Here is a 25,570-nt window from a genome sequence, read left to right as displayed (position 1 = left end):
TGTTGCGTTATCGTGCAACAAAATGACACTGGCGCTCAATTTCCCCCGGCGATTCTCTTTAATCGCTTTACGCAACCGGTGCAACGTTTGACAATACGACGCCGCGTTGATCTTCGTTCCTTTCGGCATGAATTCCACGTGCAGCAAACCCTCCATGTCAAAGAACACTGTCGCCATAACCTTACCGGCTGAAGGTTGAACCGTGGCCTTCTTTCGTTATGGTGATGAGGGGTGCACCCATTCCATTGATGTTCGCTTCGTTTCTGGAGTGAAGGGTGAAGTGGTGGACCCACGTTTCGTCGCCTGTGACGATTCGCCGCAGAAACCCGTTGCCGTCTGCGGCATAGCGTTGCAAAAATGCCAGGGAGGATTGGAAACGTTGTCCCTTGTGCTCGTCGGTGAGAAGACGTGGGACCCATCTTTGACACAGCTTACGATATCCAAGGTTCTCGTGAACAATGGCGAACACACTGCTATTCGACATGTTCAGCTGCGTCGCGATTTCTCTCAGTTTAATGCGCCGGTTCTGTCTAATGATCGCATTCACACTGTTGACCTTTGCACGGATCCTGGACGTTGCGGGCCTGCCTTCGCGATGGTTGTCCGTGATATCCGTGCGTCCGGCTTCGAATTGCTGACACCACTTTACGATACCTTGCCGGGAAATGGCCCGCTCCCCACACACAGCACTAATTTCACGACGAATGTCCGTGCAATTCTTCCTTTTGGTCCATAGGAATCGGATTGTCGCACGCACCTCATATTTGGAGGGAGCGTCCAGTCAGTTGACGCGCCATTGCATTTGGCCGCTATTCACACAATACTAGACGAGACACCACAGCGACCTGCCTAACAGACGTGTGGGCAGTGTCTGTCCCTTTATCCGCTGTGCAAACGTTTGCGACACACAGCGCGCTGCTGCGGCGCGTTAGTGCAACTAACCTTTTGATCCACCTACGTATTTCCGTCTATACGTTGGGATTCATTACTTTGGCGAACTGTATAAAATTGATGAGTACCGATGTCTTATCCGGTCCGGAGGACCAACATGAACCTGACATCTTGAATTTATTGAATAACAACATAACATATATTTATCAACCTATATACACAATAATAGCAATACCAACACAACAATATACAGTAAAATGTCCTTGCTGAACACAATGTGACAAAGGCAAGACGTTTTTATTCATTCAAAAGGTGTACTCTCACGAACCAAGTTCTCGATGAATGGAGCAGTATACATGGCATAGAGAAGCGACATCAATTTATATAACTGCAATAAACGAGAAAATTTGCAATGGTGACAATGTCGGTACAAAATAAATTAATGTAATCTCTTATCTTAATTTAACTCAACTCATTTAACAAACACTGTTTTATCAAAACTTTCAGCTTTTATGATTTTTTAAAAATCAAGCACATGTTTAGGAATTTCTTGTATGTTTTTGACAAGTTGTGTATAATGCTCATTAATCCATACAAGGTTGATTTTCTGGGATTAAAGTGTATTCTCTTCTATTTCCTTGTATATTAGTTATGAACATAAGCATTACTGGTTAATTTAAAGTTGTTGTAGGTTCTACATTTGTACCACTTTCAAATGACGTGGATAACATTGTATTGTACTGTCAACTTTGAGGATGTTAGTATAATTAAAAAATAATGTTAATTCTAACGGATTAGTCCAGGCCATAAAGTTTTCTAACTGCTCTGCTTTCTAAGGCCTGAAGTTACTACAGGAGTATTTTTTTGCAACAGTCCCAAATGATACACATGTATAGAAAATTACGGTGGATTATTGAATGGTAAATGCTTTTCTTGAGAGAAGTAGAAGTGAAGAGAGATACCAATAAGTGAAGAGATTTTCTTTATAATTTCAGATTATTATTTCTTCTTGGAAAATCTTTGTTGAGATTCCCTTGGGAATTTTCGGTCACCAAGTGTTCCTGCATCCTTACAGGTTAGGAGCTACCTGTATGATTCCTAGACCTTCTAGTTTTTGAGATATATTTCTCTGGACAGAGGACAGGCTGTTTTATACCACTCCTTGTTCCAGTTGAGTGATGGCAGCGGGCAACTCCGTGGGGACAGCCACCATGTTGAGAGCAAGACGCCGAGATGTGAACATTAAGCCCAATAGACGGCTGGACCGCAAGTCGTCTCGGGGCATGCTCTACGAGAACGAGGAACTAAGGTTGCGCACCATCAACATTAATGCAGAAGTTGAACGAGGTGAGATCCCATGTTCATATCGTCCTATTTAATCAATGTTCTCATCTCCCTGTCCTCAAGGTTTGGATCTCAGCAGAGTTGGTGTTCTCACCGCTGGGTTTGATAGATTTGCAAAGCTTGTGGTTCTAGATCTGGTCTCTTTGACTACCGGTACCTTAGGTAAAAGTTGCTTCTCTGCACTTCAGGCAAGTTCCTAGCGGCTGCAGACTCCCCGCAGCTCGGTTCTCTGTTGTTGCTACGGTTATCAATTATACCAACTTCTGACGAATCCGGAAATAATAATCTTTACGACGAGCTGTGCTTTTGTATGAACAGGCGTTGGGGTGATAATGAAGAAGTCGAGAAATTTACGAGTGGTGGAAAATTCTGTTCGAAATTAATGGACTTCTGTCAGTTCCCCTGGATTAGATTGTGGGAGAAACTACACAGTTCAAAAAAATTAGGGGAACATGTTTTTGAACGTATGCCATGCTCCACAAAACAATACCTCGCACCCAGGTATAGTACCAACTAAACCTTTATTCTTTTCCGTTTAGGAGCGCGCAGCTGTGAGCTCGCATCCGGGAGATAGTGGGTTCCAGCCCCACTGCCAGCAGCCCTGAAGATGGTTTTCCGTGGTTTCCCATTTTCACACCAGGCAAATGCTGGGGCCGCTTCATTCCCATTCCTAGGCCTTTCCTGTCCCATCGTCGCCAAGAGACCTATCTGTGTCGGTGCGACGTAAAGCAGCTAGCAAAAAAATATTCTTTTCCGTTGAAGTATACAAAAGAACATTGATGGATTCGCGTTCATTTTCAGAAGAAAAACGGAAATGTCCAATTAGGGGCGAAAACAAAGTGGTAGCAGTCCTCCAGGGTGGATTTTTTATCACAGTTGGTGAGCTACAGTATGGTGTATGTCCTCCACGAACATTCATCACAGCTTGGCACTTACGTGGCATGCTGCGTATAAGTCGACGTAGGTCACGTTCCGGCATCAGGTCCCATTCTTCAATGAGAGCCTTTTCGAGGTCTTGGAGAGTCTGTGGTGGAACAGGACGCCCTCGAACACTTCTATCAAGCCTATTCCGCACATGATCGATGGGATTATGGTCGGGACTCACTGCTGGCCATTCCATCTCTTGAATGGCCAGTTATCGCAAGACAGCTCTGGTGATGCGCGCTACATGAGCCCTGGGGTTGTCGTGCATGAGTACGAATTCAGGGCCAACAACGTATGCAGCAACCAACACATGCTGTAGCAGTGTCTGCTCGATGTACCCCGCAGCGGTAAGATTACCACGGGCGACGACAAGATCCGTACGGCCATCAATACTGATACCACTACACACCATCACAGAACCTTGTCCGAATATGTCGCCTTCCTGGACAACATTTGGCATGTACCACTCACCACGGTGTCCCCATACACGTTGACGTCCATCACGCTCTGTCAGGGAAATCTGGATTCGTCTGTGAACAACACAGGTCTCCATTGGCGAAGATGCCAGTTGGCGTGGGTACGGGCAAACAAAAGGCGAGCTGCGCGATGTTGCTGCGTTAAACGGGGCACTCGAACAGGACGTATGGATCGTAAGGACACTTCTCTTAATCTGTTCCTTACTGTCTGCTCAAACACCTTGACTCCAGTGACCCTTCTGAGGTCTTGTTGTAGTTCTCTGGCAGTTGCTGAACGACGCCGCAACGCACAGATGGTCAGATATCGGTCATCCTGTGGGGTTGTCATGCGTCCACGACCTTGCCCAACCCTCCTTATGAACTGGCCTGTCTCACTGTAGCGATTCCACAAGCGGTGAATAACTGACGGAGAGACATTGAGATCCACAGCAACTCGACGACAAGTCCATCCTTCCTGGATCAAAGTGACGGCCCTTGCGACTTGAAACTCATTAAGATGTCTCATGGGATGTGCTCAAATGACCGCAGTAGTCTCTGTACCTCACAACGACACACAGATGCTCCGCTATTAACTTTGTTTTAGGGGTCACCTGACAGTTTAATGCATGGCTGCGCCTACATATACAGTATAACTTCGACGTGACATACCCTGAGTAGCTAAGGTCTCAAGGTATGCTGTACGACCATTGGAACCCTACCTACCACATTAACGTTCACATATCAGACGTTACAAAACATGTTCCCCTAATTTTTTTGAACTGTATATCTTTACATTGATCTATTTTCAGACAGCTTTGGTGTACGGAAGGGAAAGCTGGATAGTCTCGGGATATCTTCTTAATACGAAGCGTGTCTGAACTGAAGGTACAAAGGCCAATATGTATTCACATAGTAGTTGACAAAACTTCCACTGTAAATGAATTATCGGTACATAAGTTACATGAATTTCAAGATTTGTTATCGCTATTATCCAAACACGTATTTAGTCTGGGTAGTAACTTCTGTATCCAGAGTCATAGAAGTCTGCCGCCTGCTTCTCACTTCAACCACGTCTTGCCTTATTCTATAAACTCGATATCGTCGTCGTATCATTGTTGGACAAGATATTTCTTCGGGTAAAGGAAGAAAATAATATAGATGGGATTAAGATCACAAACACCCACCACTCATGGCTTCTTCAAGAATTTCGGTATTACCTGCAGGGAATTCTTGACCCACTTTGTCCATTCGTAATACCAACAATATGCTAATGAATTTCCGCTGGGCGTTAGGGAGAACGTATGACGGAGCACACCTCACATTTAGCGGCACTCTGGGTCGCCGCGACCAATTCCAACACGTGTGACTCAAACAAGTTTCGGGGTACCACTGCCAGATGCCCCCGATGGGAAAGCGAAAGGATCACGGTCAAATTCAGTGCAGCAAAATGCGCATTAAAAGTTTACCTTTCGATCTGGGTTCTTTTCTTTTTTTCTGGATACGCCTTGTATGTTTGAAGTAACGGGCATGAACTTAGTGAAAACCATTGATGGTACAAACAGGTAGAAAGAATGACAGGAGGTACTCGGAATATGTCGTGCGGTTAGGGTCGCACGGCTGTGAGCTTGCATTCGGGAGATAGTGGGTTCGAACCTCACTATCGGCAAGCCTAAAGATGGTTTTCTGTGTTTTCCCATTTTCACACCAGGCACCGACACAGATAGGTCTTATGGCGACGATGGGAGAGGAAAGGCCTAGGGATGGGAAGGAAGAGACCGTGGCCTTAATTAAGGTACAGCACCAGCATTTTCCTTGTGCGAAAATGGGATACGACGGAAAACCATCTTCGGGGCTGTCGACAGTGGGGTTCGAACCCACTATCTCCTGGATGCAAGCTCACAGCTGCGCGTCCCTAAAGCTGGGTTCACACGGTGCGAGTGGACTCGGAGCGAGTGGACTAGCATGATGCGTGCGCATCTTCTGGCCAGCTACTCGCATGTAATGGGTATTCACACGACGTTGTACTCGCGTCTGAATTAAGATGGCGGACCTCGTAAGGGAAAGGATATCAGCTGTTGCTGATATGTTAATTGCCGAGTTAGTAAATAGTGTTGGAAAAATAAATAGAAAGGAAAATGTAATGTGAGCGCGAGAGTGGATTGCATGACGTAGTGCATTCGGTGCGTCGACACATTTCTTACGTGAAGTTCTAGAGGGGGATGAAAACACATTTAAAAATCACACTACGACTCACAGCTATCCAGTTCGATCAACTTCTACGGATGATTAAAGTACAAATACAGAAACGCAACACAAATATGAGAGCGGCTTCAACTGCCCGTCTGAAACTCCAGGTTACACTACGGTACTTGGCGAATGTGACTGTCTCAGATCTTTGGAATCTTTATATCGAGTTCCAAAGACTACAATATCCACGTTTGTGTCGGCTGTGTTGGATCCGATCTATGATCCACTGAAAGAATGCATCATAGTGTGTTCGCATGTATCAATTATTAAGTGTCAAAGAATATAATACATTGTTAAACATTCACTCAGCCCGGTAATATTGAATGGTTTACAGTGTAGGTATTATATTTCTTTGACCCTTTAATAAATGATAGACGACAACGGAGTAATAAATAAATACCGGTAAATAAATAAATAAATAAATAAATATCACACTCTTTCCAAGTTGGTGAAATTGCTTCTCGTATTCATTACTCCATTCAGGAATCTATCAGCGATGTCAAACCATTACATTGTCGGTGAATAAATTTCTTCGGGTGATGTGCCTGACTTCTTGGATTTCTTAATTTTTAATAGTAGTTCTCTGTACGTGCTACGAATGTTGTTAGTTTTTGTTGATTTCTTCGACGCCTACCCCAGGAATATTCATTTTTTCAGCAATCCGTAGCAACGCTGAATCCCTGGCATCTTTTATTTTATAACTGGAAAACTTAGCATTCCACAACACTTCTTCAGATTCGTATAATTGTACAAGTATTATTGTCTGCGTATCGCTCCACTTCCTTCCTTGCACCGTCTTCAAGCTTTCCGCCATTTTGAATTTGTTACTCGCTTGTAGAAAGTTGGGCACGATCCGAGTTGACTCGCTTCTCTCAAACTCAGGCAACTGGACTCGCATGAACTGTTCACATGATGCGAGTGGCGGGCCAAACATGCGCACTCATCATGCGAGTCCACTCGCTCCGAGTCTACTCGCACCGTGTGAACCCAGCTTAACCGTACGGCCAACTCGCCCGGTGACATTAGTGGAATAAGCTATAGTGGAGTTGGAATTAAAGAGGACATAATGGGGTAAATATTGATTTATACGACGAGGAATAAGGTATTGGATAATATACTTGTATCAAGGGAAATGTTCAATAAATTTCCACGTTCCTTGAAAACATTTAAGAAAATTCTATATAATTGATTGATTGATTGATTTATTTATTGATTGATTGATTGGTTGATTGATTGATTGATTGATTGATTGATTGATTGATTGATTGACTGATTAGTTGGTTGGTTAGTTGATTGATTGATTGATTGATTGATTGCTTGATTGATTGATTGGTTGGTTAGTTGATTGATTGATTGATTGATTGATTGATTGATTGATTGATTGATTGATTGATTGATTGATTGATTGATTGATATTTCGCCTCTTTAGAAGGCACTGATGGGGTACTGAAATTTAGATACGCGTGACGAGACGAAAAGAAGCTCTGACAACATCGAGCAGCTGGTTCTGTTATTATCATAAATGTGTTGTAGTTCTGAACACAGTGAACGTGATGTTCACTCGCTTGCACAATGAGCCAGCACTTGGCTTCTCGTAATATCCCACGTCCTCCTCTCTTCTGTATCGTATGTAATAAAAGATCAGTTTCATCCATGTGTGCACCTCTGAGTTTGCTCACCTGCCCATTATGACTCCTGAACGTCTGAATATACTGTAAACTTCCAAACTTGATTTAATTAAAGTCCTCGTAGAGAACAAATAGCATTTTAACGTAGATACACATTTTCTAGAGGTGCTGCTTGGTCAAAAGCGACACGGGGACTGCGTTATCAACAATCGTATAACGCATGCGTGTATTCTGGCGTGGTCATAGTTATCATAAATTATGGTTAAGTACGAGGGGTGATTTTTAAGTAAGATCCCTTTCCGTATATTTCCAATGCAGCGCTGCTGTTGAGATATTACGCGTGCTGAATGATTTCATCTGTTGACACGCCGCATGCAACATTGGGGATATTTATATAGTGCGGCATGTTATAGTGAGTGTTTAAAATGTTCAAGACCATAGACCAGGGCCTCTCAAACGCCCAAAATCTCACGCATACAAACTAAGGCGCAGAGGTCCTGTGCACAGTGCATCGGTCCCACTCGGCTCGGCTCGGACCAGCGCGTCGTCTCGGGGTGACTCGGCTAAGCTCGGCTCAACTCGGCTCGGATTTGGAGCGCTACGGAGCAAGTGGGGAAGAGGGAGACAGGCGTGGGGAAAGAGAGAGATAGCGCTATTGCTCCAAATCGAAGAGTAGGGGTCTGCACTCTGATCAACCAAGCGAAGTCGTCTTTTGCACCGTGCACCGCGCAATGCACTGGTGCATGCCCCTGAGAGGCCCTGCCATAGATTAACCCACTGGCTGTGAGATGTGGTGCGTAGTTCATTTCTTGATTGCACCGAACATTAAACCAGCTGAAATTGATCGCCAAGTGTGTGAGGTGTATGGTGGAAGTGCAATGATGGATAGAATGGTGAGTAAATGGGTTGAAATGCAGTGGTGGTTTGTGAGCTTTCACATAGGAGGATCACGTTATGGTTATATACAGACACGGAGATTGGAAATCTAAAATACAATAACATATATTTACACATACAAATATAGCCTAAACATTAAAATGCAACATGTCAAAACACACCTAGACCTACCTTATCATTAATACTTATGTCAGATCCTCTCTTCTTTCTTTAGCTGATATCTATCTGATACCCTTTTCGGTTACAGTTTGCTTGTGACCGAGCCCCTTTAGCTGTAGCAAATCTCTCGATCATAGGAAGAGTATTTTTACTTCTCAGTTGCCATTGCACTTCTCAGAAATGTCTTTATTCTATTTAATCTAGCGAAACACCTTTCCTGTCCATAGTAGACATTGGTATAGTTACATCATTATTTTCAACGATAGCACATTGGAAGTACAAGTCAGTGAAATGTGTAGCTTTCCTTTTTTCCAGAGAACTGTCATTCTGATACCCTTTTCGGTCACAGTTTGCTTGTGACCGAGCCCCTTTCATTACAATAGACCGTTTTTCCAAGAAGCATTCAATACCAACGGCAACGTTTGGAGACCATTTACTTTAAACGTCTGCTCCACGGTCACATGGGGGTTGTGACCGGGAGCTGACTACACTCTGTCCTGAAGCCAGATTTTGCAGTTTAAACGTACTAGTAATCTTCATTATGAACTTAAATTAAAACCTGAGCCCTGTGCATGATGTACTGAGAACTAATAATTAAAGTATTACTGTTTATTGGGAGGACACGTGACCCTGTGACCTTATGAGTCGGCCACCACTGTTCGAATGTGCCATGAAATTCGTGATGTCCCGCCTGTCGTCACAGGTGATTTGGTGCGTGCGGTTGAAGCACAAATTCGTGAGGGCAGATGATACACAATTTCACCAGTCTCTCTGCTTTGGTGGCTTTCATCACAGGCGGTGTCGCTCTATGTTGAAGGCGTACACACTTTGCTGGTGACTATGTGGAGAAGTAGTTTAACGTGTTTAAAATCCAAAGCGAATAAAAGTTTTTAAAATAATGCTGTGTTTCTTTGAAAAAAATGTTGGTACTTACTTTAAAATTCGCGCCTTGTATAACGTGAGGGTGCGAAAAATAATCCTGTTTATATATTAAATGTTTCGTTTATCTGTTTGTGCAGTTTAAACACTGCTAGGGCAAATATTATTTGTCGACAATAGGAATATTCAGGGGAGACGTTGGACGTGTCACGAAAGGGCCGAGGATGACTGCAGTGGTGACCCTCACTTAGGGGGTTACGTTTCCGGAGTATCCGAGGAATTTCATGGCATGTCCATGGAGTACGTTTGATTACTATTTTTCTTCTTATTATTATTATTTTGTTTGTTCATTTTTGTTTATTGCGTGTTTTCTTTTTCTTTTATTTTTTCTGTGGAGTTTGAAAGAGTGAATTTTGGCATAGGCTGGACATTGTTATTTTTCTCATTTAACGGATCAAATGGGTATTGTTACTGTAGATCTAGAGAAAAATAATTAAGTATCATATCATAATATTTGTCTGTGAGAATAACATAGTAACAGTTGTAATAATTATAAACATATTGAACCCGAGTGACTTAGGCCCAAAGTCAATCATGATTTGATTGATAAAATAATATATGGTACATTTATTGAAATACAGAAGTGTAGTTGAAAATATTTCATCTGTGTCGAATTAGGAGCGAAGGAAGGACGACAGACAGGAGCCTGACGGATTAGCTCGACATACCAACATTTAGCTACTTCACAGCAGGGGATCTCATTAGTTGGCAAACAAGGAAATACAAGTCTACAAATAAGTCTTGGTCAGAAAGAGAAAGGGTTAGTTTGACAAAGGAAGCTCGCTACATGAGTAATACGTTGGGATATTTTTGGCAGGACGGAAATTCCGTGACGTCATGGAAAGCTACAGCGGCTGCGAGGACATTCGCTAGCCTAGGTTCGGGAAGGTGGAGATTTAAATCACGAGACCGCTTGCCGGCCAATCGTAAAAATTTGATGGAAGACTCAGGGATACCATCTTAAGGAATGATGGATGAGATATTCTCGTAACTTCAAAATTAATCAGTAATAAATTATTGTGAGTACACGGATCGATGTAATGAATTTATTAGATGTCACGCATGGAAAAATAATCAATAATTATTGGCAAATTAAATAAATTGAAGGCTGAATTTCTTGGAAACCAGACAGCTTGAATCTCATTGGCTGGACGAAGACCACGTTGTAAGGGACGCTTCCGAAGGCGCGAAATGTGAGGAGCTAAATCCACCCGTATCTCCTAAATCTGTGATCACCAGGAGTTCATATTTAATCCAGCAGATATGCTAGCGGAGTGGATTAATTTGATGTAAATGTTAACGTCCAATTCGGAGTGCAAGTACCGATATTAAAATTCCACCCCCTCCCTCAGGGGTATGACGTCAATGAATCCGCGGGAGAAAGCTTCATCCATATATACGGGACAAGGGATCCTCGCCAGCACACTTGAAATGAATCTCTGGAGGTGAACCGTCGGTCGCAGCTAACTTCGAATTTTACGGGCATTCAGTAACTCAACATTTAATGGCGCGAGCATCCGCCAGTGTTTATAAGATGTGATCGCGCTCAAGCAACATGAACTGGAAATAGTTAACGTAGGACAGTGTTGTCAGTTATTAATATCAGTGAAGTAAATTAATTGCACTGTAAGAGAGTAATATAAATTGTACCACAATGAGTACGTAAATAACAGACTGTGTGACGAACAGTACTTTAAGGGAATAATAGCCTGTACTTTGCAATATCGAACCGCTATCATGAACACTTCAAGAGTGCCGTATGAAACGGGCGTATCGCGTCGGACGACATAAATCGAGACGGGCGTAAAATTTGACACCTCGTCGTACGTGTCCAGGTCCATTGTGCGGTAATTGGACGAAGATTAAAATAGTGTAAATATTAAATTTTTGGGTCTAGGATATTAATTTGTTGTATAAAAGTTAAAGTGTTCAGTGTTAACGTTGTCAATGGTGAAGGTTTGTGATAATTAAGGTATTAGTGTAAAATGGTAATGTGCCAGGAAATCTTTTGTGGAACTACGCCATCAAGAATGGAGGAGTAAAATGCAGAGAGGGGCCGAAAGGAGCCTCTCATCTGCAAAGCTGTAATGGAATACCGAGAAACTAAGATGAGTACATAATGTATATAATATTTGGGAAATGTTAGCGTGATTGGGAAAAATGGGAATAATTTGATTATACTTGGTTACCTTCTGTAACAAGATGAGTCGCTTAACGACCCCATCCTAAATTTGTAGCACGGACAGTAGTAAATAATAACAATGTAAATAATCGGGTCTTTTATGTATTCAGTTTGTTGTAGATGTAAATTTTGTAGATATAGGGTAGTACGTTAAGTCATGCATGCATTCATATTTTCTTTGTAGTCAAGAATAATTTTCTTTCATTTGATTTTGGTTATGATAGTTAAATAAGACCCGATATGTGTTTTTCTGTTTTGTCATTTTAACGAGCTATGTAATGACACTGAAGGAAAATCCAGCTTCGCCATACCAGTTGTGTTTTGTTGTGATTAGTATGTTCATATTTTCAAAGTGAAGTTGTTCAAATTTGTGAGAAGCGATTATAATAATGATTTTCCAAGTAAATCGTATCTGGAGTTGATTAGTGCCAGAATAAATCGAAATTGTAAAAGGGGTTATGCGTTAAACATATTAAGAGTGGACTACCGTGTAACAGGCGAAAATTAATTTTTTTAAAAATTATTAATAATAATAATAAATAAAAATAAAACTACTTTTTTTGAAGAATTTATTTTTTATAATTTGTAAATAATAATAATTCATGAGATATTGGAAAATTTTAGTGATCAATGCGTAATAATAAATTTAAGTGATCAGGTGTTGAGTTTGTCGGAAATCATTTAATGACGGGAGGTCGTTTTTAATTCGGAATTAAAGTGTGTGGTAATTTAACTTGATAAATTAATAATATTGAAATGTAGATCGGTGCTAATAATCCGTACATGTTAATGAACGTGTGGTTTAAATTACGGTCCAATATTTTTCTTTACGAATAAATGTCGTGTCTTAAATTTGCAATTCATTAGCCGGAACACGTAGGACTAATATTACGAAACCATGATTGTCAAATTTTGGTAAATATAATTGCAAATTGTTACGATTATTTGTAGAGAACGAACTAAGGCGTAGATCGAAATTAGATAGAAATGTTAAAGAATCTGCAGTCAGATAATAAAAGGTCGTACGATGTCAAAAGTGGAATAAATAAGTCAGTTGATAATTCTGTGAGAAATAAATGAATCAAGGAATATTGAGATAGAAAAGGAAATAAATTCCGTACGAGAGACACTTAGGATATTGAAATGAGTGTAAAATGTACGGGCAGTGTCACAGAGAAATACTGAGTTACGTAGCGGGTAAAATTCGAACCCGTGACAGCATGTACGAAATAAATAGACTGCACAGCTATTCGTCGAGATACTACGGATCTAAGGATAGTGAGAGTTCAGATTCCACATAAATGATCGTATATTGTAATCATTGTAATGACGAGTGATGTCAATCATGATGTCGTGATAATAATAATAAATATTGCAGATAAATGATTGGACCGCTCTAATTAATTGAGCGTTGATAAAGATGTTAAACGGGAATCTAAATGATAATATGCAACCGATAATAATAATAATAATAATAATGTAAGGACGATGTTAAATCATCGCGGTCAGCTTAATAATAATTGTCATAATCATCATCATCATCATCTGTTTACCCTCCAGGTTCGGTTTTTCCCTCGGACTTGGCGAGGGATCCCACCTCTACCGCCTCAAGGGCAGTGTCCTGGAGTTTCAGACTCCTGGTCGGGGATACAACTGGGGAGTATGACCAGTACCTCGCCCAGGCGGCCTCACCTGCTATGCTGAACAGGGGCCTTGTGGAGGGATGGGAAGATTGGAAGGGATAGGCAAGGAAGAGGGAAGGAAGCGGCCGTGGCCTTAAGTCAGGTACCATCCCGGCATTCGCCTGGAGGAGAAGTGGGAAACCACGGAAAACCACTTCTAGGATGGCTGAGGTGGGAATCGAACCCACCTCTACTCAGTTGACCTCCCGAGGCTGAGTGGACCCCGTTCCAGCCCTCGAACCACGTTTCAAATTTCGTGGCAGAGCCGGGAATCGAACCCGGGCCTCCAGGGGTGGCAGCTAATCACGCTAACCACTACACCACAGAGGCGGACAATTGTCATAATAATAACAGTAATGATGCCGTTGGTTGATCAGTGAATAATTATAATTGCGACCGATATCTTAATATATTTGGCGGAAGTGACCGGTTCATAAATAATAATAACCTCTTGAGTGACGTGAATAATAATAATAAAATCTGGAGTCACCTATTTAATAATAATAATAACCACAAGAGGGATATAATAATAATAATAACAGTAATAACCATTTGTGTTTGCATCCCGCATAATAATGACGATATTAATCAAACGTGACAGTGCCAGGAACCGTTGAGTATAATAATAATAATAATAATAATAATAATAATAATAATAATAATAATAATAATAATAATAATTTCGAGGATGATAATTTCATGGATAAATGAATATTTCTGACGATAGTTAATTAATTATTTGGTGACAACATCCCTCTATTCGTATGTTGAATAATAAGAATGATAAATATTATAATCATTTTGTTGCCTCGTTATCGTACGGTTTCCGTACGGGACGATGTTACAGTAATACCTGGTGTGTTTGTTTACTTCGCCCGCGATGCGAGGGGGGTCATTGCCACGGTATTTCCCACCACTTCTCGTTATCTCATCTGTGGCAGTAGTCTGCTGAGGCTACTTTGTAACATTTCAGATCATATGTAAATAAAATGTAAATGCTAATTCAGTGGTATGGCATCAACTGGACATCGTAAGATAGGAACTGTCCGTGTAATCCATTTTTCGTAATTCACGAGAAACATTACCCAGTCCGAGTACCGGTCTCGGAAAAATGTATATAGCCGGAGTACATCATCTTAGTTAAATCGAGAAGCCGACCGTAACATGGGTTATGCTCGGGCTCCCGATAGAAGGAAGCTATATCCTTGAACAACGGTTCGATTCAAATGGAATCGATCCGTAAATTATACCTCAAAATGTCATTTTATTTCAGAAGCAACCCTGCACGATATTGATACCACTTGCGGTATAGCAAGTGATTTGTTTATGTAACATGTGTGGAAAATTTAAATATCGTTGCCAAATGTATCAAAGTTTCGTACGTCGGATGGCGTAATAAACTGCTTTTTCTGGCAAATTATTTCAAAGGAAACCATTCTCATAATCTTTTTATTGTAGTTAGATGATGCCCTTTTTAAAGTTAACAGTCACTTCCTAGTCCTATCATGGAGTCCTTAAATCCAAGTTTACAATCGAGCCTTCCCCATTTTAATTTTAAATTGCTCCGTTCATTCCCGTGTTCATTTATGCCGCTATATTTATATTTGATGACTTAAATAATGAACCGACACCCCTGAGATAAATGCTAGTCTGGGACTCGGGAGGTGGACGGGTGCAATATAAACACATAGTAAATAGTTATGTAATATTAATAAATAGATAACATCTAAGCTTAGTGCCTTAAAACAAAACAAACAAACCCCATGGCACTACATCCCTTGAAGGGCCTTAGCCTACCAAGCGACCGCTGCTCAGCCCGAAGGCCTGCAGATTACGAGGTGTCGTGTGGTCAGCACAACGAATCTTCTCGGCCGTTATTCTTGGCTTTCTAGACCGGGGCCGCTATCTCACCGTCAGATAGCTCCTCAATTCTAATCACGTAGGCTGAGTGGACGTCGAACCAGCCCACGGGTCCAGGTAAAAATCCTTGACCTGGTCGGGAATCGAACCCGGGGCCTCTGGGTAAGCGGCAGGCACGCTACCCCTACACCACGGGGCCGGCAGCTTAGTGCCTTGGTAGCTGATATTTACGATAAGTGAAAGTTCCTCTAAAGACAGAACTGTATTTATTTAAAGTTAAATACAAGTAGGACCAGAAGTCTCTTTGGCTGTAACTAACTACCGCTGTGACTTAAATGTATCAGTTAATATACAAACATCTAATGACAAAGGAAAGAACACATAATGATGCACTTTCACACTGAGGATAAATTAAGATTTAAAACTGAACATCTAAAATATATCTAGGAAAATATTATAATTCCAAAAATGTAATTTGGTGAAAATTCACTTACATGGCTTAATAAGCGGTATTTAATACATTTTTGTGAGTGTCTATACTAATTTGCAGTATTTCATATAGTTTAAGGGAGTTGTATAATTGACAGGCAGTGTTAATAAACGACTTACTGCACTTTACCATACGATGCTGTGGAACCTGAAGGGTATTAGCTGTAAGCCTAAGGTTGTGAGTAAAGTTACAAGTTCGGGTGGTTTGAGTGCTATATAAAGGACGTATTCTGTTGGTAATGTTTTAGGAAAACAGATTTTTGTTCATTTCTAATCCCCTCAGTGCTACGATCTTCTTAATCTTCTTCTAGTTTTAGTATAGGGTCTCCATCTCATACGACCAGCTCTCATCGAGATCATGGTCGATCTTCCGCTGAAAATTAATTTCTGTTGTTGAACAATATATATTCACGTCAGTGAATAGGCAATCACTTAATGTTTAACTTCTACTCCGCACTTTCTATACTGTTCTATGGGACAGCACAAAACGTAGCTCACACGAAGGGCTCTTAACTTAATTCAAGCGATTCCAACTGAGGTGCTCACAAGGCCCCGGCTGGCCCCGGCAGCAGCCCCAGCGCAATGCTCTAGCACCGTTGATGTGATGGGGGAAGGAGGGGACGTGGCAGAGGCAGAACCACAGGTCGTCAAGTCAGCGCGCAGCTTATGAAAACAATATTATTTGTGACAGTTCTGTGAACACATAAACACACAATTTATTCTGTGCTTACATTGCGTTTTCCTTAATGTACATTTAGCGTTTAAGTCGATTGTTGACATCGTTTTGCGGCAACTAATTTACCAATATTGGGTACAATCGATTTGGCAGTAGAAATTCTAATTACAGCCTCTAACTCAGCATCAGACAGAGAAGTCCTAGTTCTCCATGGATTTAAATTCAGAACTGAAAACCTCTGTTCGCATGCATAAGTTGTACCGAACATCGACGTAAATTTTAAGGCAAGTGCTTGAAGTCTAGTAAATTATTGTGGATGAGCACCTTTGTAAAAGGAAATTAAATCACCGCTTTAGTCGTAGTAGCTGTTCTTTAGGATTGCGTCACACTGTAGTTTTATCAGCTCTGTTTGGAAATATGATAGTGATTTTTCAAAACGCGCTGAAAATGGGGTCATATATATTTCAAATTGAGGTGACGTATCATTCATTTCTTTGAATCGGGCACTGAATTCAGAGTGCAAAGTCTGTAACAACGTCTGATAGTCTCCAAGATTTTCATAAGTAGACAAGTGTAGGAAATGAAGGAAAATTGTCAAAATTTTGGGCTTCAAGCTGACTTTTCAATAACAAACTCTGCATTTTGAAAGCTTTAATTTTATCACACATGGTTTTAATCAATTTGTTTCTCCCTTGCAATGAAATATTTAAATCATTCAAATAAGACGTTATGTCTGCCAAGAAAGCGAGGTCAGCTACCCATTATTTATTCCGCAAAGTTGGTTGTGGAGAACCATTCGTCTCCATGAACAGAGCAATTGCTTCAATTATATCTGCAAATATATCTGCGCCGGTGGTAGTATCTTTGAGAGGAATGATGTCGAGTAGTTCCTCAGTTATAGCGAAATCTTTTTCGACACCCCTGACGAAAATAGATAGCTGTGGCGAGTCATTTTTGTCAGTAGTCTCATCGAGAGCAACCGAGTACTTCTGGAAAGTGTCTCATTTGTTCCGCAATTCTATTTCTAGTCGGCACCAAGTTCCTGTACACGACGAGAGGTCTTTTTGTTTTGACAAGCTTATCGCCTCAAAGTGGGCCACAGCACGTGGACATAATATTTCCGAGCACTCTATTAAACATTCTTTTACAAATTCACCATCAGTAAAGGGTCGCCCACTTTTTACAAGTTTCAGAGCAACAATAGCCCATAACTTGCTCGAACTGCGCCTTCTAAAGTGTTGGGTTCAAGTATCTGTAGGACAGGGAGATAAAATAATTATCTTTGTGTTTTCTTAGCAGCACATCTAAGTCTAATTCTAAACAGTTCTTAGTAATACAAACCCCAAAACGAAAACAAATCCCCTAACTTGGATTTAAAACAATTCCTAATGAGTAAGTTATTACTTATCTCTGAAGAACTTAGCAATTCCGATTTTAACTTAGCATTTCGTTCGGTTCTTGCTGCGCCAACAATGTCATCATAGGTTGGAACATGTTTATTGTGGTAGTGTAGTCGAACGTTTGAATACTTTACGCGTAAAATACCATGACAAATTAAACAGTGAGCTTTTCCTTCGGTATTGAGAACAAAATATGAATCCACCCATGAAGGATTAAACGACATTTTTATCGAAGGTGAAACCAACTGCTCCACTATCTGTTCTATCGAATAGATTCTACTGAGAATGACACACACAAAGAGAAAATGAGAATGAATGTACTGTCTCTTACGTACGCATGCACCGACCACTGTGTGGGGTAGGTGGGGAAGGAGGGGAACGGTGCTGCTGAGTGCAGCGCTGGTGCGCCCCAGCACTAAGTGCTCGAGTTGGAAAGGCCTGACTTAATTCATCCTTGTCAGCGCAATCATCATTGAACAGGTCTGTCGAATGGGTTCTATTGTTATTTGAATATATCCCACGAATTATTTAATGAGTCTACACAGTATTTGACCTTAATTGGGAAGATGCTGTAATGTTCATATTTTAATGTACAAATGATACCAACTTGGAGAAAAACCTCCAGAATATGTTATATTTATTTGGGCACTCTCCTAACAGAATTATTCTAAAGAAAGGAATAAGCCCAGAAATGTCCGTGAAGTGAGACATTCCTGGACCCACGTCAGCAAACTATAGATGAATTAAAAAAAGTCCCTGTTCCCCCTCCACCTGCCCGGGCCGCGAGTAGAACGAGATTTTACCGCCAGTCTCGATGCGACTCAAGGGATTCCATTCCCACACCCGATCCACAGGGATCTTAACTGAGGGGCGTGGGGTATGGCAGTATTACACCTATATAACACATAAATAGTTAGAAAGCATAATCCGAGACGAATGAGTCCCGAAGGAGAGAGATAGTGAATGAGTGGGAAAGAGATGGAGATGAGTGAGGAGTACGGAAGCTCGTTTTATGAGAGAGAAGGAATATTAAAGAATTACGTAAATCAGCCCTTAAGAAACTAACACAACAACATAAAGATATTAAACTGGCCATTTTTCTGCACTTAGAACGTCATCTGACATTTCTTTGATTTCTCCAACTTGAGCAGAGTGAATGCCTAACCCTGCTTCCAACGCAACATCGAACAAACGTGACCTAGATTTACTGTCTTTCAGTTCTCTTAGAAATTTGACTGGAGCTTTGTATGGACCTAGAGCGGCATATACCCCAAGCACTGATGGCTGTCGCTGGTCACGTGACTGATGATGTCACAGCGCGCGAGAAATTTGAAACGGTGGGCGCGAGTGATTTGAAATGTGGGCGTGGCTGCCTACGTGTGAATGCCTAACCTCACACGACGTCATAACCTAACGCTGGCTAGGAGTGCAGGCTTAACCTCATATGATCTAGCACTGGCTAAGGTTGCAGGATTAACCACACATAACGTCACGCTGACTAAGTGTGCAGACTTAACATCACATGACTACAATGGCTATGGGTTAACCCAACCGACTGTCTTTCCCAACAACAGCTTGTAGGCTTCCGGTTACGTTGGTGAGGAGCTTTGGCTACGTGCGTGGGCAGGACCTTAGACACTGCTTAAGAGTGCAGGCTTAACCTCACGCTGACAACGCGTGAAATTAACCTAACCAGCTGCCCTCCCCTACACCAGCTCGTAGGCTTCCGGCTACTTAGGTGAAGAGCTTTGGCTATGTGCCCAGGCTTAGCCTAACATGGCTAAGAGTGCAGGCTTAATCTCACGCTGACCATGCGTTAAACTAAACTAACCGGCTGCCCTACCCTGCACCAGCTTGTAGGCTTCTGGCGCAAGGGCTACTTTAGTGAGGAGCCTTGGATATGTGCGCGGGCATAACCTTACACGCTGGTTGAGAGTGCAGGCTTAACCTGACACTGACCATGCGTTAACCTAATCTAACAGGTTTCCCTTCCCTACACCAGCTCGTAGGCTTCAGGCGCATGGCTACTTCAGTGAGGAGCTTCGGCTACGTGCGAAGTCTTAACCTAACATGAATAAAAGTGCAGGCTTAACCTCATACTGACCGTGCAGTAACATAACCTAACCGGTTGCCATTCTAGGTCCCTACTGAGCTTGCTCAAAATTTACAGAAAATGGGCGTCATGAGAATGTTTAATTCAGAGACAAGTATTCTATATTTCTAAACCATTGTGGAGTTGTTTAAGCGCTTCTCTGTTACTACCAGAGTTACAATCGGAGAAGTCATATGATTTAAAAGACACATTTTTCAAAATCTCTCTCTCTCCTTTAATTGCTTTTCGAACAGTGGAAATTTCATGTTAAAACCACAAACTCTATGCCATATTTTTGCCTTGTAAAGAAACATTTAAATCACTGAAATTTTTGGTGATGTCAGCTAAAAAGGCAAGGTCAGCAACCCAGTGCGTGCGTCCTTACATCGCCACGCCAACAGGGAGAAGGCGAAGGTCAGCCTTGGGAGGCATGTGGTTGTGTTAGGGTTCCCTGGATCTCAAATACACTGACTGACAGAGCAAATGCAACACCAAGAAGGAGTGGTCAGAACTTTATGCCAATTGCAGGGTAGACTGACGTCACTGAGGTATGCTCATGATGTGAAATGCGCCGCTGTGCTGCGCACGTAGCGAACGATAAATGGGACACGGCGTTGGTGAATGGCCCACTTCGTACCGTGATTTCTCAGCCGACAGTCATTGTAGAACGTGTTGTCGTGTGCCACAGGACACGTGTATAGCTAAGAATGCCAGGCCGCCGTCAACGGAGGCATTTCCAGCAGACAGACGACTTTACGAGGGGTATGGTGATCGGGCTGAGAAGGGCAGGTTGGTCGCTTCGTCAAATCGCAGCCGATACCCATAGGGATGTGTCCACGGTGCAGCGCCTGTGGCGAAGATGGTTGGCGCAGGGACATGTGGCACGTGCGAGGGGTCCAGGCGCAGCCCGAGTGACGTCAGCACGCGAGGATCGGCGCATCCGCCGCCAAGCGGTGGCAGCCCCGCACGCCACGTCAACCGCCATTCTTCAGCATGTGCAAGACACCCTGGCTGTTCCAATATCGACCAGAACAATTTCCCGTCGATTGGTTGAAGGAGGCCTGCACTCCCGGCGTCCGCTCAGAAGACTACCATTGACTCCACAGCATAGACGTGCACGCCTGGCATGGTGCCGGGCTAGAGCGACTTGGATGAGGGAATGGTGGAACGTCGTGTTCTCCGATGAGTCACGCTTCTGTTCTGTCAGTGATAGTCACCGCAGACGAGTGTGGCGTCGGCGTGGAGAAAGGTCAAATCCGGCAGTAACTGTGGAGCGCCCTACCGCTAGACAACGCGGCATCATGGTTTGGGGCGCTATTGCGTATGATTCCACGTCACCTCTAGTGCGTATTCAAGGCACGTTAAATGCCCACCGCTACGTGCAGCATGTGCTGCGGCCGGTGGCACTCCCGTACCTTCAGGAGCTGCCCAATGCTCTGTTTCAGCAGGATAATGCCCGCCCACACACTGCTCGCATCTCCCAACAGGCTCTACGAGGTGTACAGATGCTTTCGTGGCCAGCGTACTCTCCGGATCTCTCACCAATCGAACACGTGTGGGATCTCATTGGACGCCGTTTGCAAACTCTGCCCCAGCCTCGTACGGACGACCAACTGTGGCAAATGGTTGACAGAGAATGGAGAACCATCCCTCAGGACACCATCCGCACTCTTATTGACTCTGTACCTCGACGTGTTTCTGCGTGCATCGCCGCTCGCGGTGGTCCTACATCCTACTGAGTCGATGCCGTGCGCATTGTGTAACCTGCATATCGGTTTGAAATAAACATCAATTATTCGTCCGTGCCGTCTCTGTTTTTTTCCCAACTTTCATCCCTTTCGAACCACTCCTTCTCGGTGTTGCATTTGCTCTGTCAGTCAGTGTACTAAGTTGAAAGGCCTGTAATGAGATCTTGGTGACATGTTAGGAAAACAAAACAAATAGTAGTAAATGCTTCTTTTACTAAGGAATAACAAGTGTTTCAAACAGTGAACAATGATGTGGATATATTTTCTTATGTGAATTCGTCATTAATTTCTAAGTTAACGAATACACCGCAGTCGTCTCTTTAATATAATCCATGATTACAACCCAATAAGTTCAGAGACAAGGCAGACACTAGAGAAGAACCTGCTGATCTTGTTAGGTGCAACTACTGAAGGAGCTTCACAGCACAGGCCTAGGAACTGGATAATTTCTTCCACAGATGCTTGCTTAAATGCAGCGCAATTTCTGTTTGAGACTTGCCTTTCAGTAGAGCAATGTTCCAATCGCTTCCGTAGTTTCTTGACTAATATGAAAATCCACAGCCTGTTTCCAGTCATTTGACTGGGTCAGGAATGGAGGATAGGACTTGTGCCGGCTGCCGAAGCCTGTCGCACTGCTCTGGGGTAATGATTAATTGATGACAGATGAAATGTAATGATATTAGAGAGTGTTGCTGGAATGACTAATAGCAAATTTATAAACTTAGAACTGAAGTGAGCTTTTCAGGAGAATGGAATGTTCCAATTGATGGACAGTTTCATTCTTCTTCATGTAGTGTATGTAGCAGAATCTGTACAGTTACAGAGTCGTGTAGATGTCCGAACGGGTCCAGGAGGACAGTGCAGGTCTGTCTACTTGGTAGGGGTTTCACCGCCAGACGAAGACGTTGGAAATGAATACTGACTCGGTGCTCATCTCTACAACAAACAAGTTGCAGATGAGCAAGGCAACAGTCTGGTGAACCACACATGGAACATTTTTCATGCTCCCTGTGTGAAGGACTTTAAACAATGAAGGATTAATATTTAAGGTTTATCATTTGGTGTTCACTTCTTGCACAGAAATAAGTGGACTCTTCACAGAAGAATCAGCGTTAAACATGGTGAACTTTGTTCCGTGCTATGACTTTTCTTAACAAAATATCTGAGTCTGTCAAGTGCAAAACTCACGTTATTCGGGATAAGTGATTTATCAGAAAATGGCAAAAACTTCTATAGTATTAAGCAAACCGAACAAATGTAAAATAAATGTTATTTCCGTTGTCTTCGTATCTTATGTCAGGAATCATATTCAAGTAATTTGGTGGAAAATCAACACTTAATTTTGGATAAGGCGAGTTTTGCATGTGACGGGAAAGGTTTAGTGAGATCATCTTACATTTTGGTCATAAATTTCACTAATTCTTATATTTACTGCTGTTATTATTTTTGGCTCAGAACATTAATGGGCAGCGTCCACTTTTTGTAACAATTCTGGATTATTTTAACTCTTTACGACTCTACAAACTGACTGCTAGATGTCTACACATTTCTTCTTAAAAAAAATGAATTTAAAATTTTTAGTTGATCCTTTTCTTCATTCATACAACATGTGCAAAATGTATTTTCTTCATTGTCACTTCCTGTTTTATGAAGGGAAGGTACACTTTTGTAAAATAAAAGATTCTCACCTTCCACCCTAATTTCACCATTTTTTTCAGTAAATCACCCACCTATTTTAATTGTTTATCCTTGACAGATTCAGCGATATCCAAATTTCTTGGAATTAATGTTTCCATATTTTTGCCACGTTTCTCAATGGTTTATCCTACACATAAATATGACCGATAATTTGCTTCACCTCGCAATAGAACTCTTCCTGAAGAAGGATTTTCCAGAACAATACGTTTGAATGTGTTGAATTTGAAATGCCTGGAGCCTTGAGGCTTCATTGTTTCACTTGCAGCAGACTTCTAATTATGGACAGAAATGTTGGTCCTTAGCCTGATTATCTTTCGTTTTCCCAGTGCATTTTCTTTTTACCAAAGGCTATTATCCCGACTTATAAATCCCCCTACGTATTTCTTACCAGAGTTTAGCTTTCCAAAGTCTTTTAACTTCGTGCAGTGTCTGTATTATTGAAGGAACAATCACAATGGTAAGTATGGAAGCACCATGATTTCTTGATTATGATATCCAATTTCTAAGGCAAAAAATCAAAGTCAAAATTATTTGTATAATGTCTAACAAGCCTGTCACCATGTCTTCTGCAAGAGGTAGAACTTTTTTTCTCCTCGGCGACTACGGGAGTCGGTTATTTATTAAGTTAGTGTTTGACGAAAACGTATTTAGGGTGGTAAATGTTTCTTTTGGTGCAGATACGTATTTTAATAGTGAAAGGATGTAAGTCTGACCCTTAGAAGTGTATTAAATTATTCGGAATTTTTGCCGTTTATTTATGTAAGAACTGAAGTCGGCACACTTACGGACTTAAAAATCACTCATATTAGTGTGCTTATGTTGGCAACCTTATCTGTGTGCTCTTCAGTTGTTTTTTCTGCTTTGAATTTGGATGTACTGCTAAATGTGTTGAAATTTGGAGGTAAACATTGGTAAGTGAAATGACTGTGTAAGAGTGTAGATTCCAATTATATTAAACTTACAGGTTTATTTTCAAAAACGCATAAGTCAAATATTCTTCAAAAATGTTCATATGTTATTAAACTAAATAGTTGAGTTAGGCCTACAAACTTTCATTGTTAAACTTCACCAAATATATCACATAAAGTGAATAGTAATAAATATGATATTATTTCAATAATTTTCAAGAAAAACTTACAGGTTCGTTTATGAAAAGGTGTCAGTCAGTTATTCTTGAAACATACTCGCATGCTTCTGTTATTAACTACATATTTGAGGTACGAATTTTCATTGTTAAAGCTCGCCAAGTATATGGCGGCAAAATTAATGACCTTAAAGTTTACATCAATGATGCTTGGGAAGATTTAATAAGATTGTCCTATTTTACAGAAGTTTAATTTTTGTACTTATAAATAACCGATTCACTTGTATCACCGCAGGGATGCGAAAGAGGAAAGAGACTCCTATGTTTGTCGCAGTGAAAGCTACTGTAATTAACAGAAACATGAAGGAAAACAACACCTTTCTGAAGGAAATACAGCATTCACATGTTTACGTGAGCTACGGTACATAAATTGCCTCCTGTTTACATAAGATACGGCACGTAAATTGTGTCCTATTTACATGAGCTACGGCACGTAAATTGTGTCCTATTTACATGAGCTACTGTACGTAAATTGTGTCCTACTTACATGAGCTACGGTACGTAAATTGTGTCCTATTTACATGAGCTACGGCACGTAAATTGTGTCCTATTTACATGAGCTACGGTACGCAAATTGTGTCCTATTTACATGAGCTACGGCACGTAAATTGTGTCCTATTTACATGAGCTACGGCACGTAAATTGTGTCCTATTTACATGAGCTACGGCACATAAATTGTGTCCTATTTACATGAGCTACGGCACGTAAATTGTGTCCCATTTACATAAGCTACGTTACGTAAATTGCCTCTTGTTTACTTGAGCTGTCCGGCTCCGTGGCTAAGTGGTTAGCATGCTGGCCTTTGGTTACAGGGGTCCCGGGTTCGATTTCCGGGAGGGACGGGAATTTTAACCAGCTAATCACACTAACCACTACGCCACAGAGGCGGACGTTTACATGAGCTACGGCACGTAAATTGTCTCTTGTTTACATGAGCTGCGGTACGTAAATTGTCTGCAGATTTACGGCAAGTAATTTTTTTGCAGTTTATATGAGCTGCGGCACGTAATTGCTTCCTCTTTGCCTGAGAAAGCGAGCGTGCTTCCCCTTTATGAATACGCCACTGAAACCACATTTTCCATCCCTTTTGAAGATTTAGAATTGTCAGTAACAT

General features: G+C 41.7%; 1 protein-coding gene across 8 annotated transcripts in view; it reads left to right on the top strand.

Annotated features, from left to right (window-relative positions):
* Nucleotides 1-25,570, top strand: part of LOC136864371 (uncharacterized) — a 366,118-nt gene that overhangs the window by 72,269 nt on the left and 268,279 nt on the right. For 3 of the 8 annotated variants that reach the window (XR_011017770.1, XM_067141278.2, XM_067141283.2), the window contains exons 2-3: nucleotides 1,887-1,966; nucleotides 2,063-2,238. The exons of 2 other annotated variants lie outside the window; for them this stretch is intronic. Coding sequence is in view for 5 of the 6 variants with exons in the window: in XM_067141278.2 (XP_066997379.2) it covers nucleotides 2,070-2,238 (169 nt within the window). In the remaining variant the exon portion in view is untranslated. Of the gene's footprint in view, nucleotides 1-1,886; nucleotides 1,967-2,062; nucleotides 2,239-25,570 lie in introns of those variants that run through there. 3 more of the 8 variants (XM_067141282.2, XM_067141281.2, XM_067141279.2) reach the window with 2 other exon arrangements.

This window comes from Anabrus simplex, chromosome 2 (genome assembly GCF_040414725.1).
Source record: "Anabrus simplex isolate iqAnaSimp1 chromosome 2, ASM4041472v1, whole genome shotgun sequence".
Lineage (NCBI taxonomy): Eukaryota > Metazoa > Arthropoda > Insecta > Orthoptera > Tettigoniidae > Anabrus > Anabrus simplex.
The sequence above is the reverse complement of the archived record's forward strand: the minus strand, read 5'-3'. Positions and strand labels throughout refer to the sequence as shown.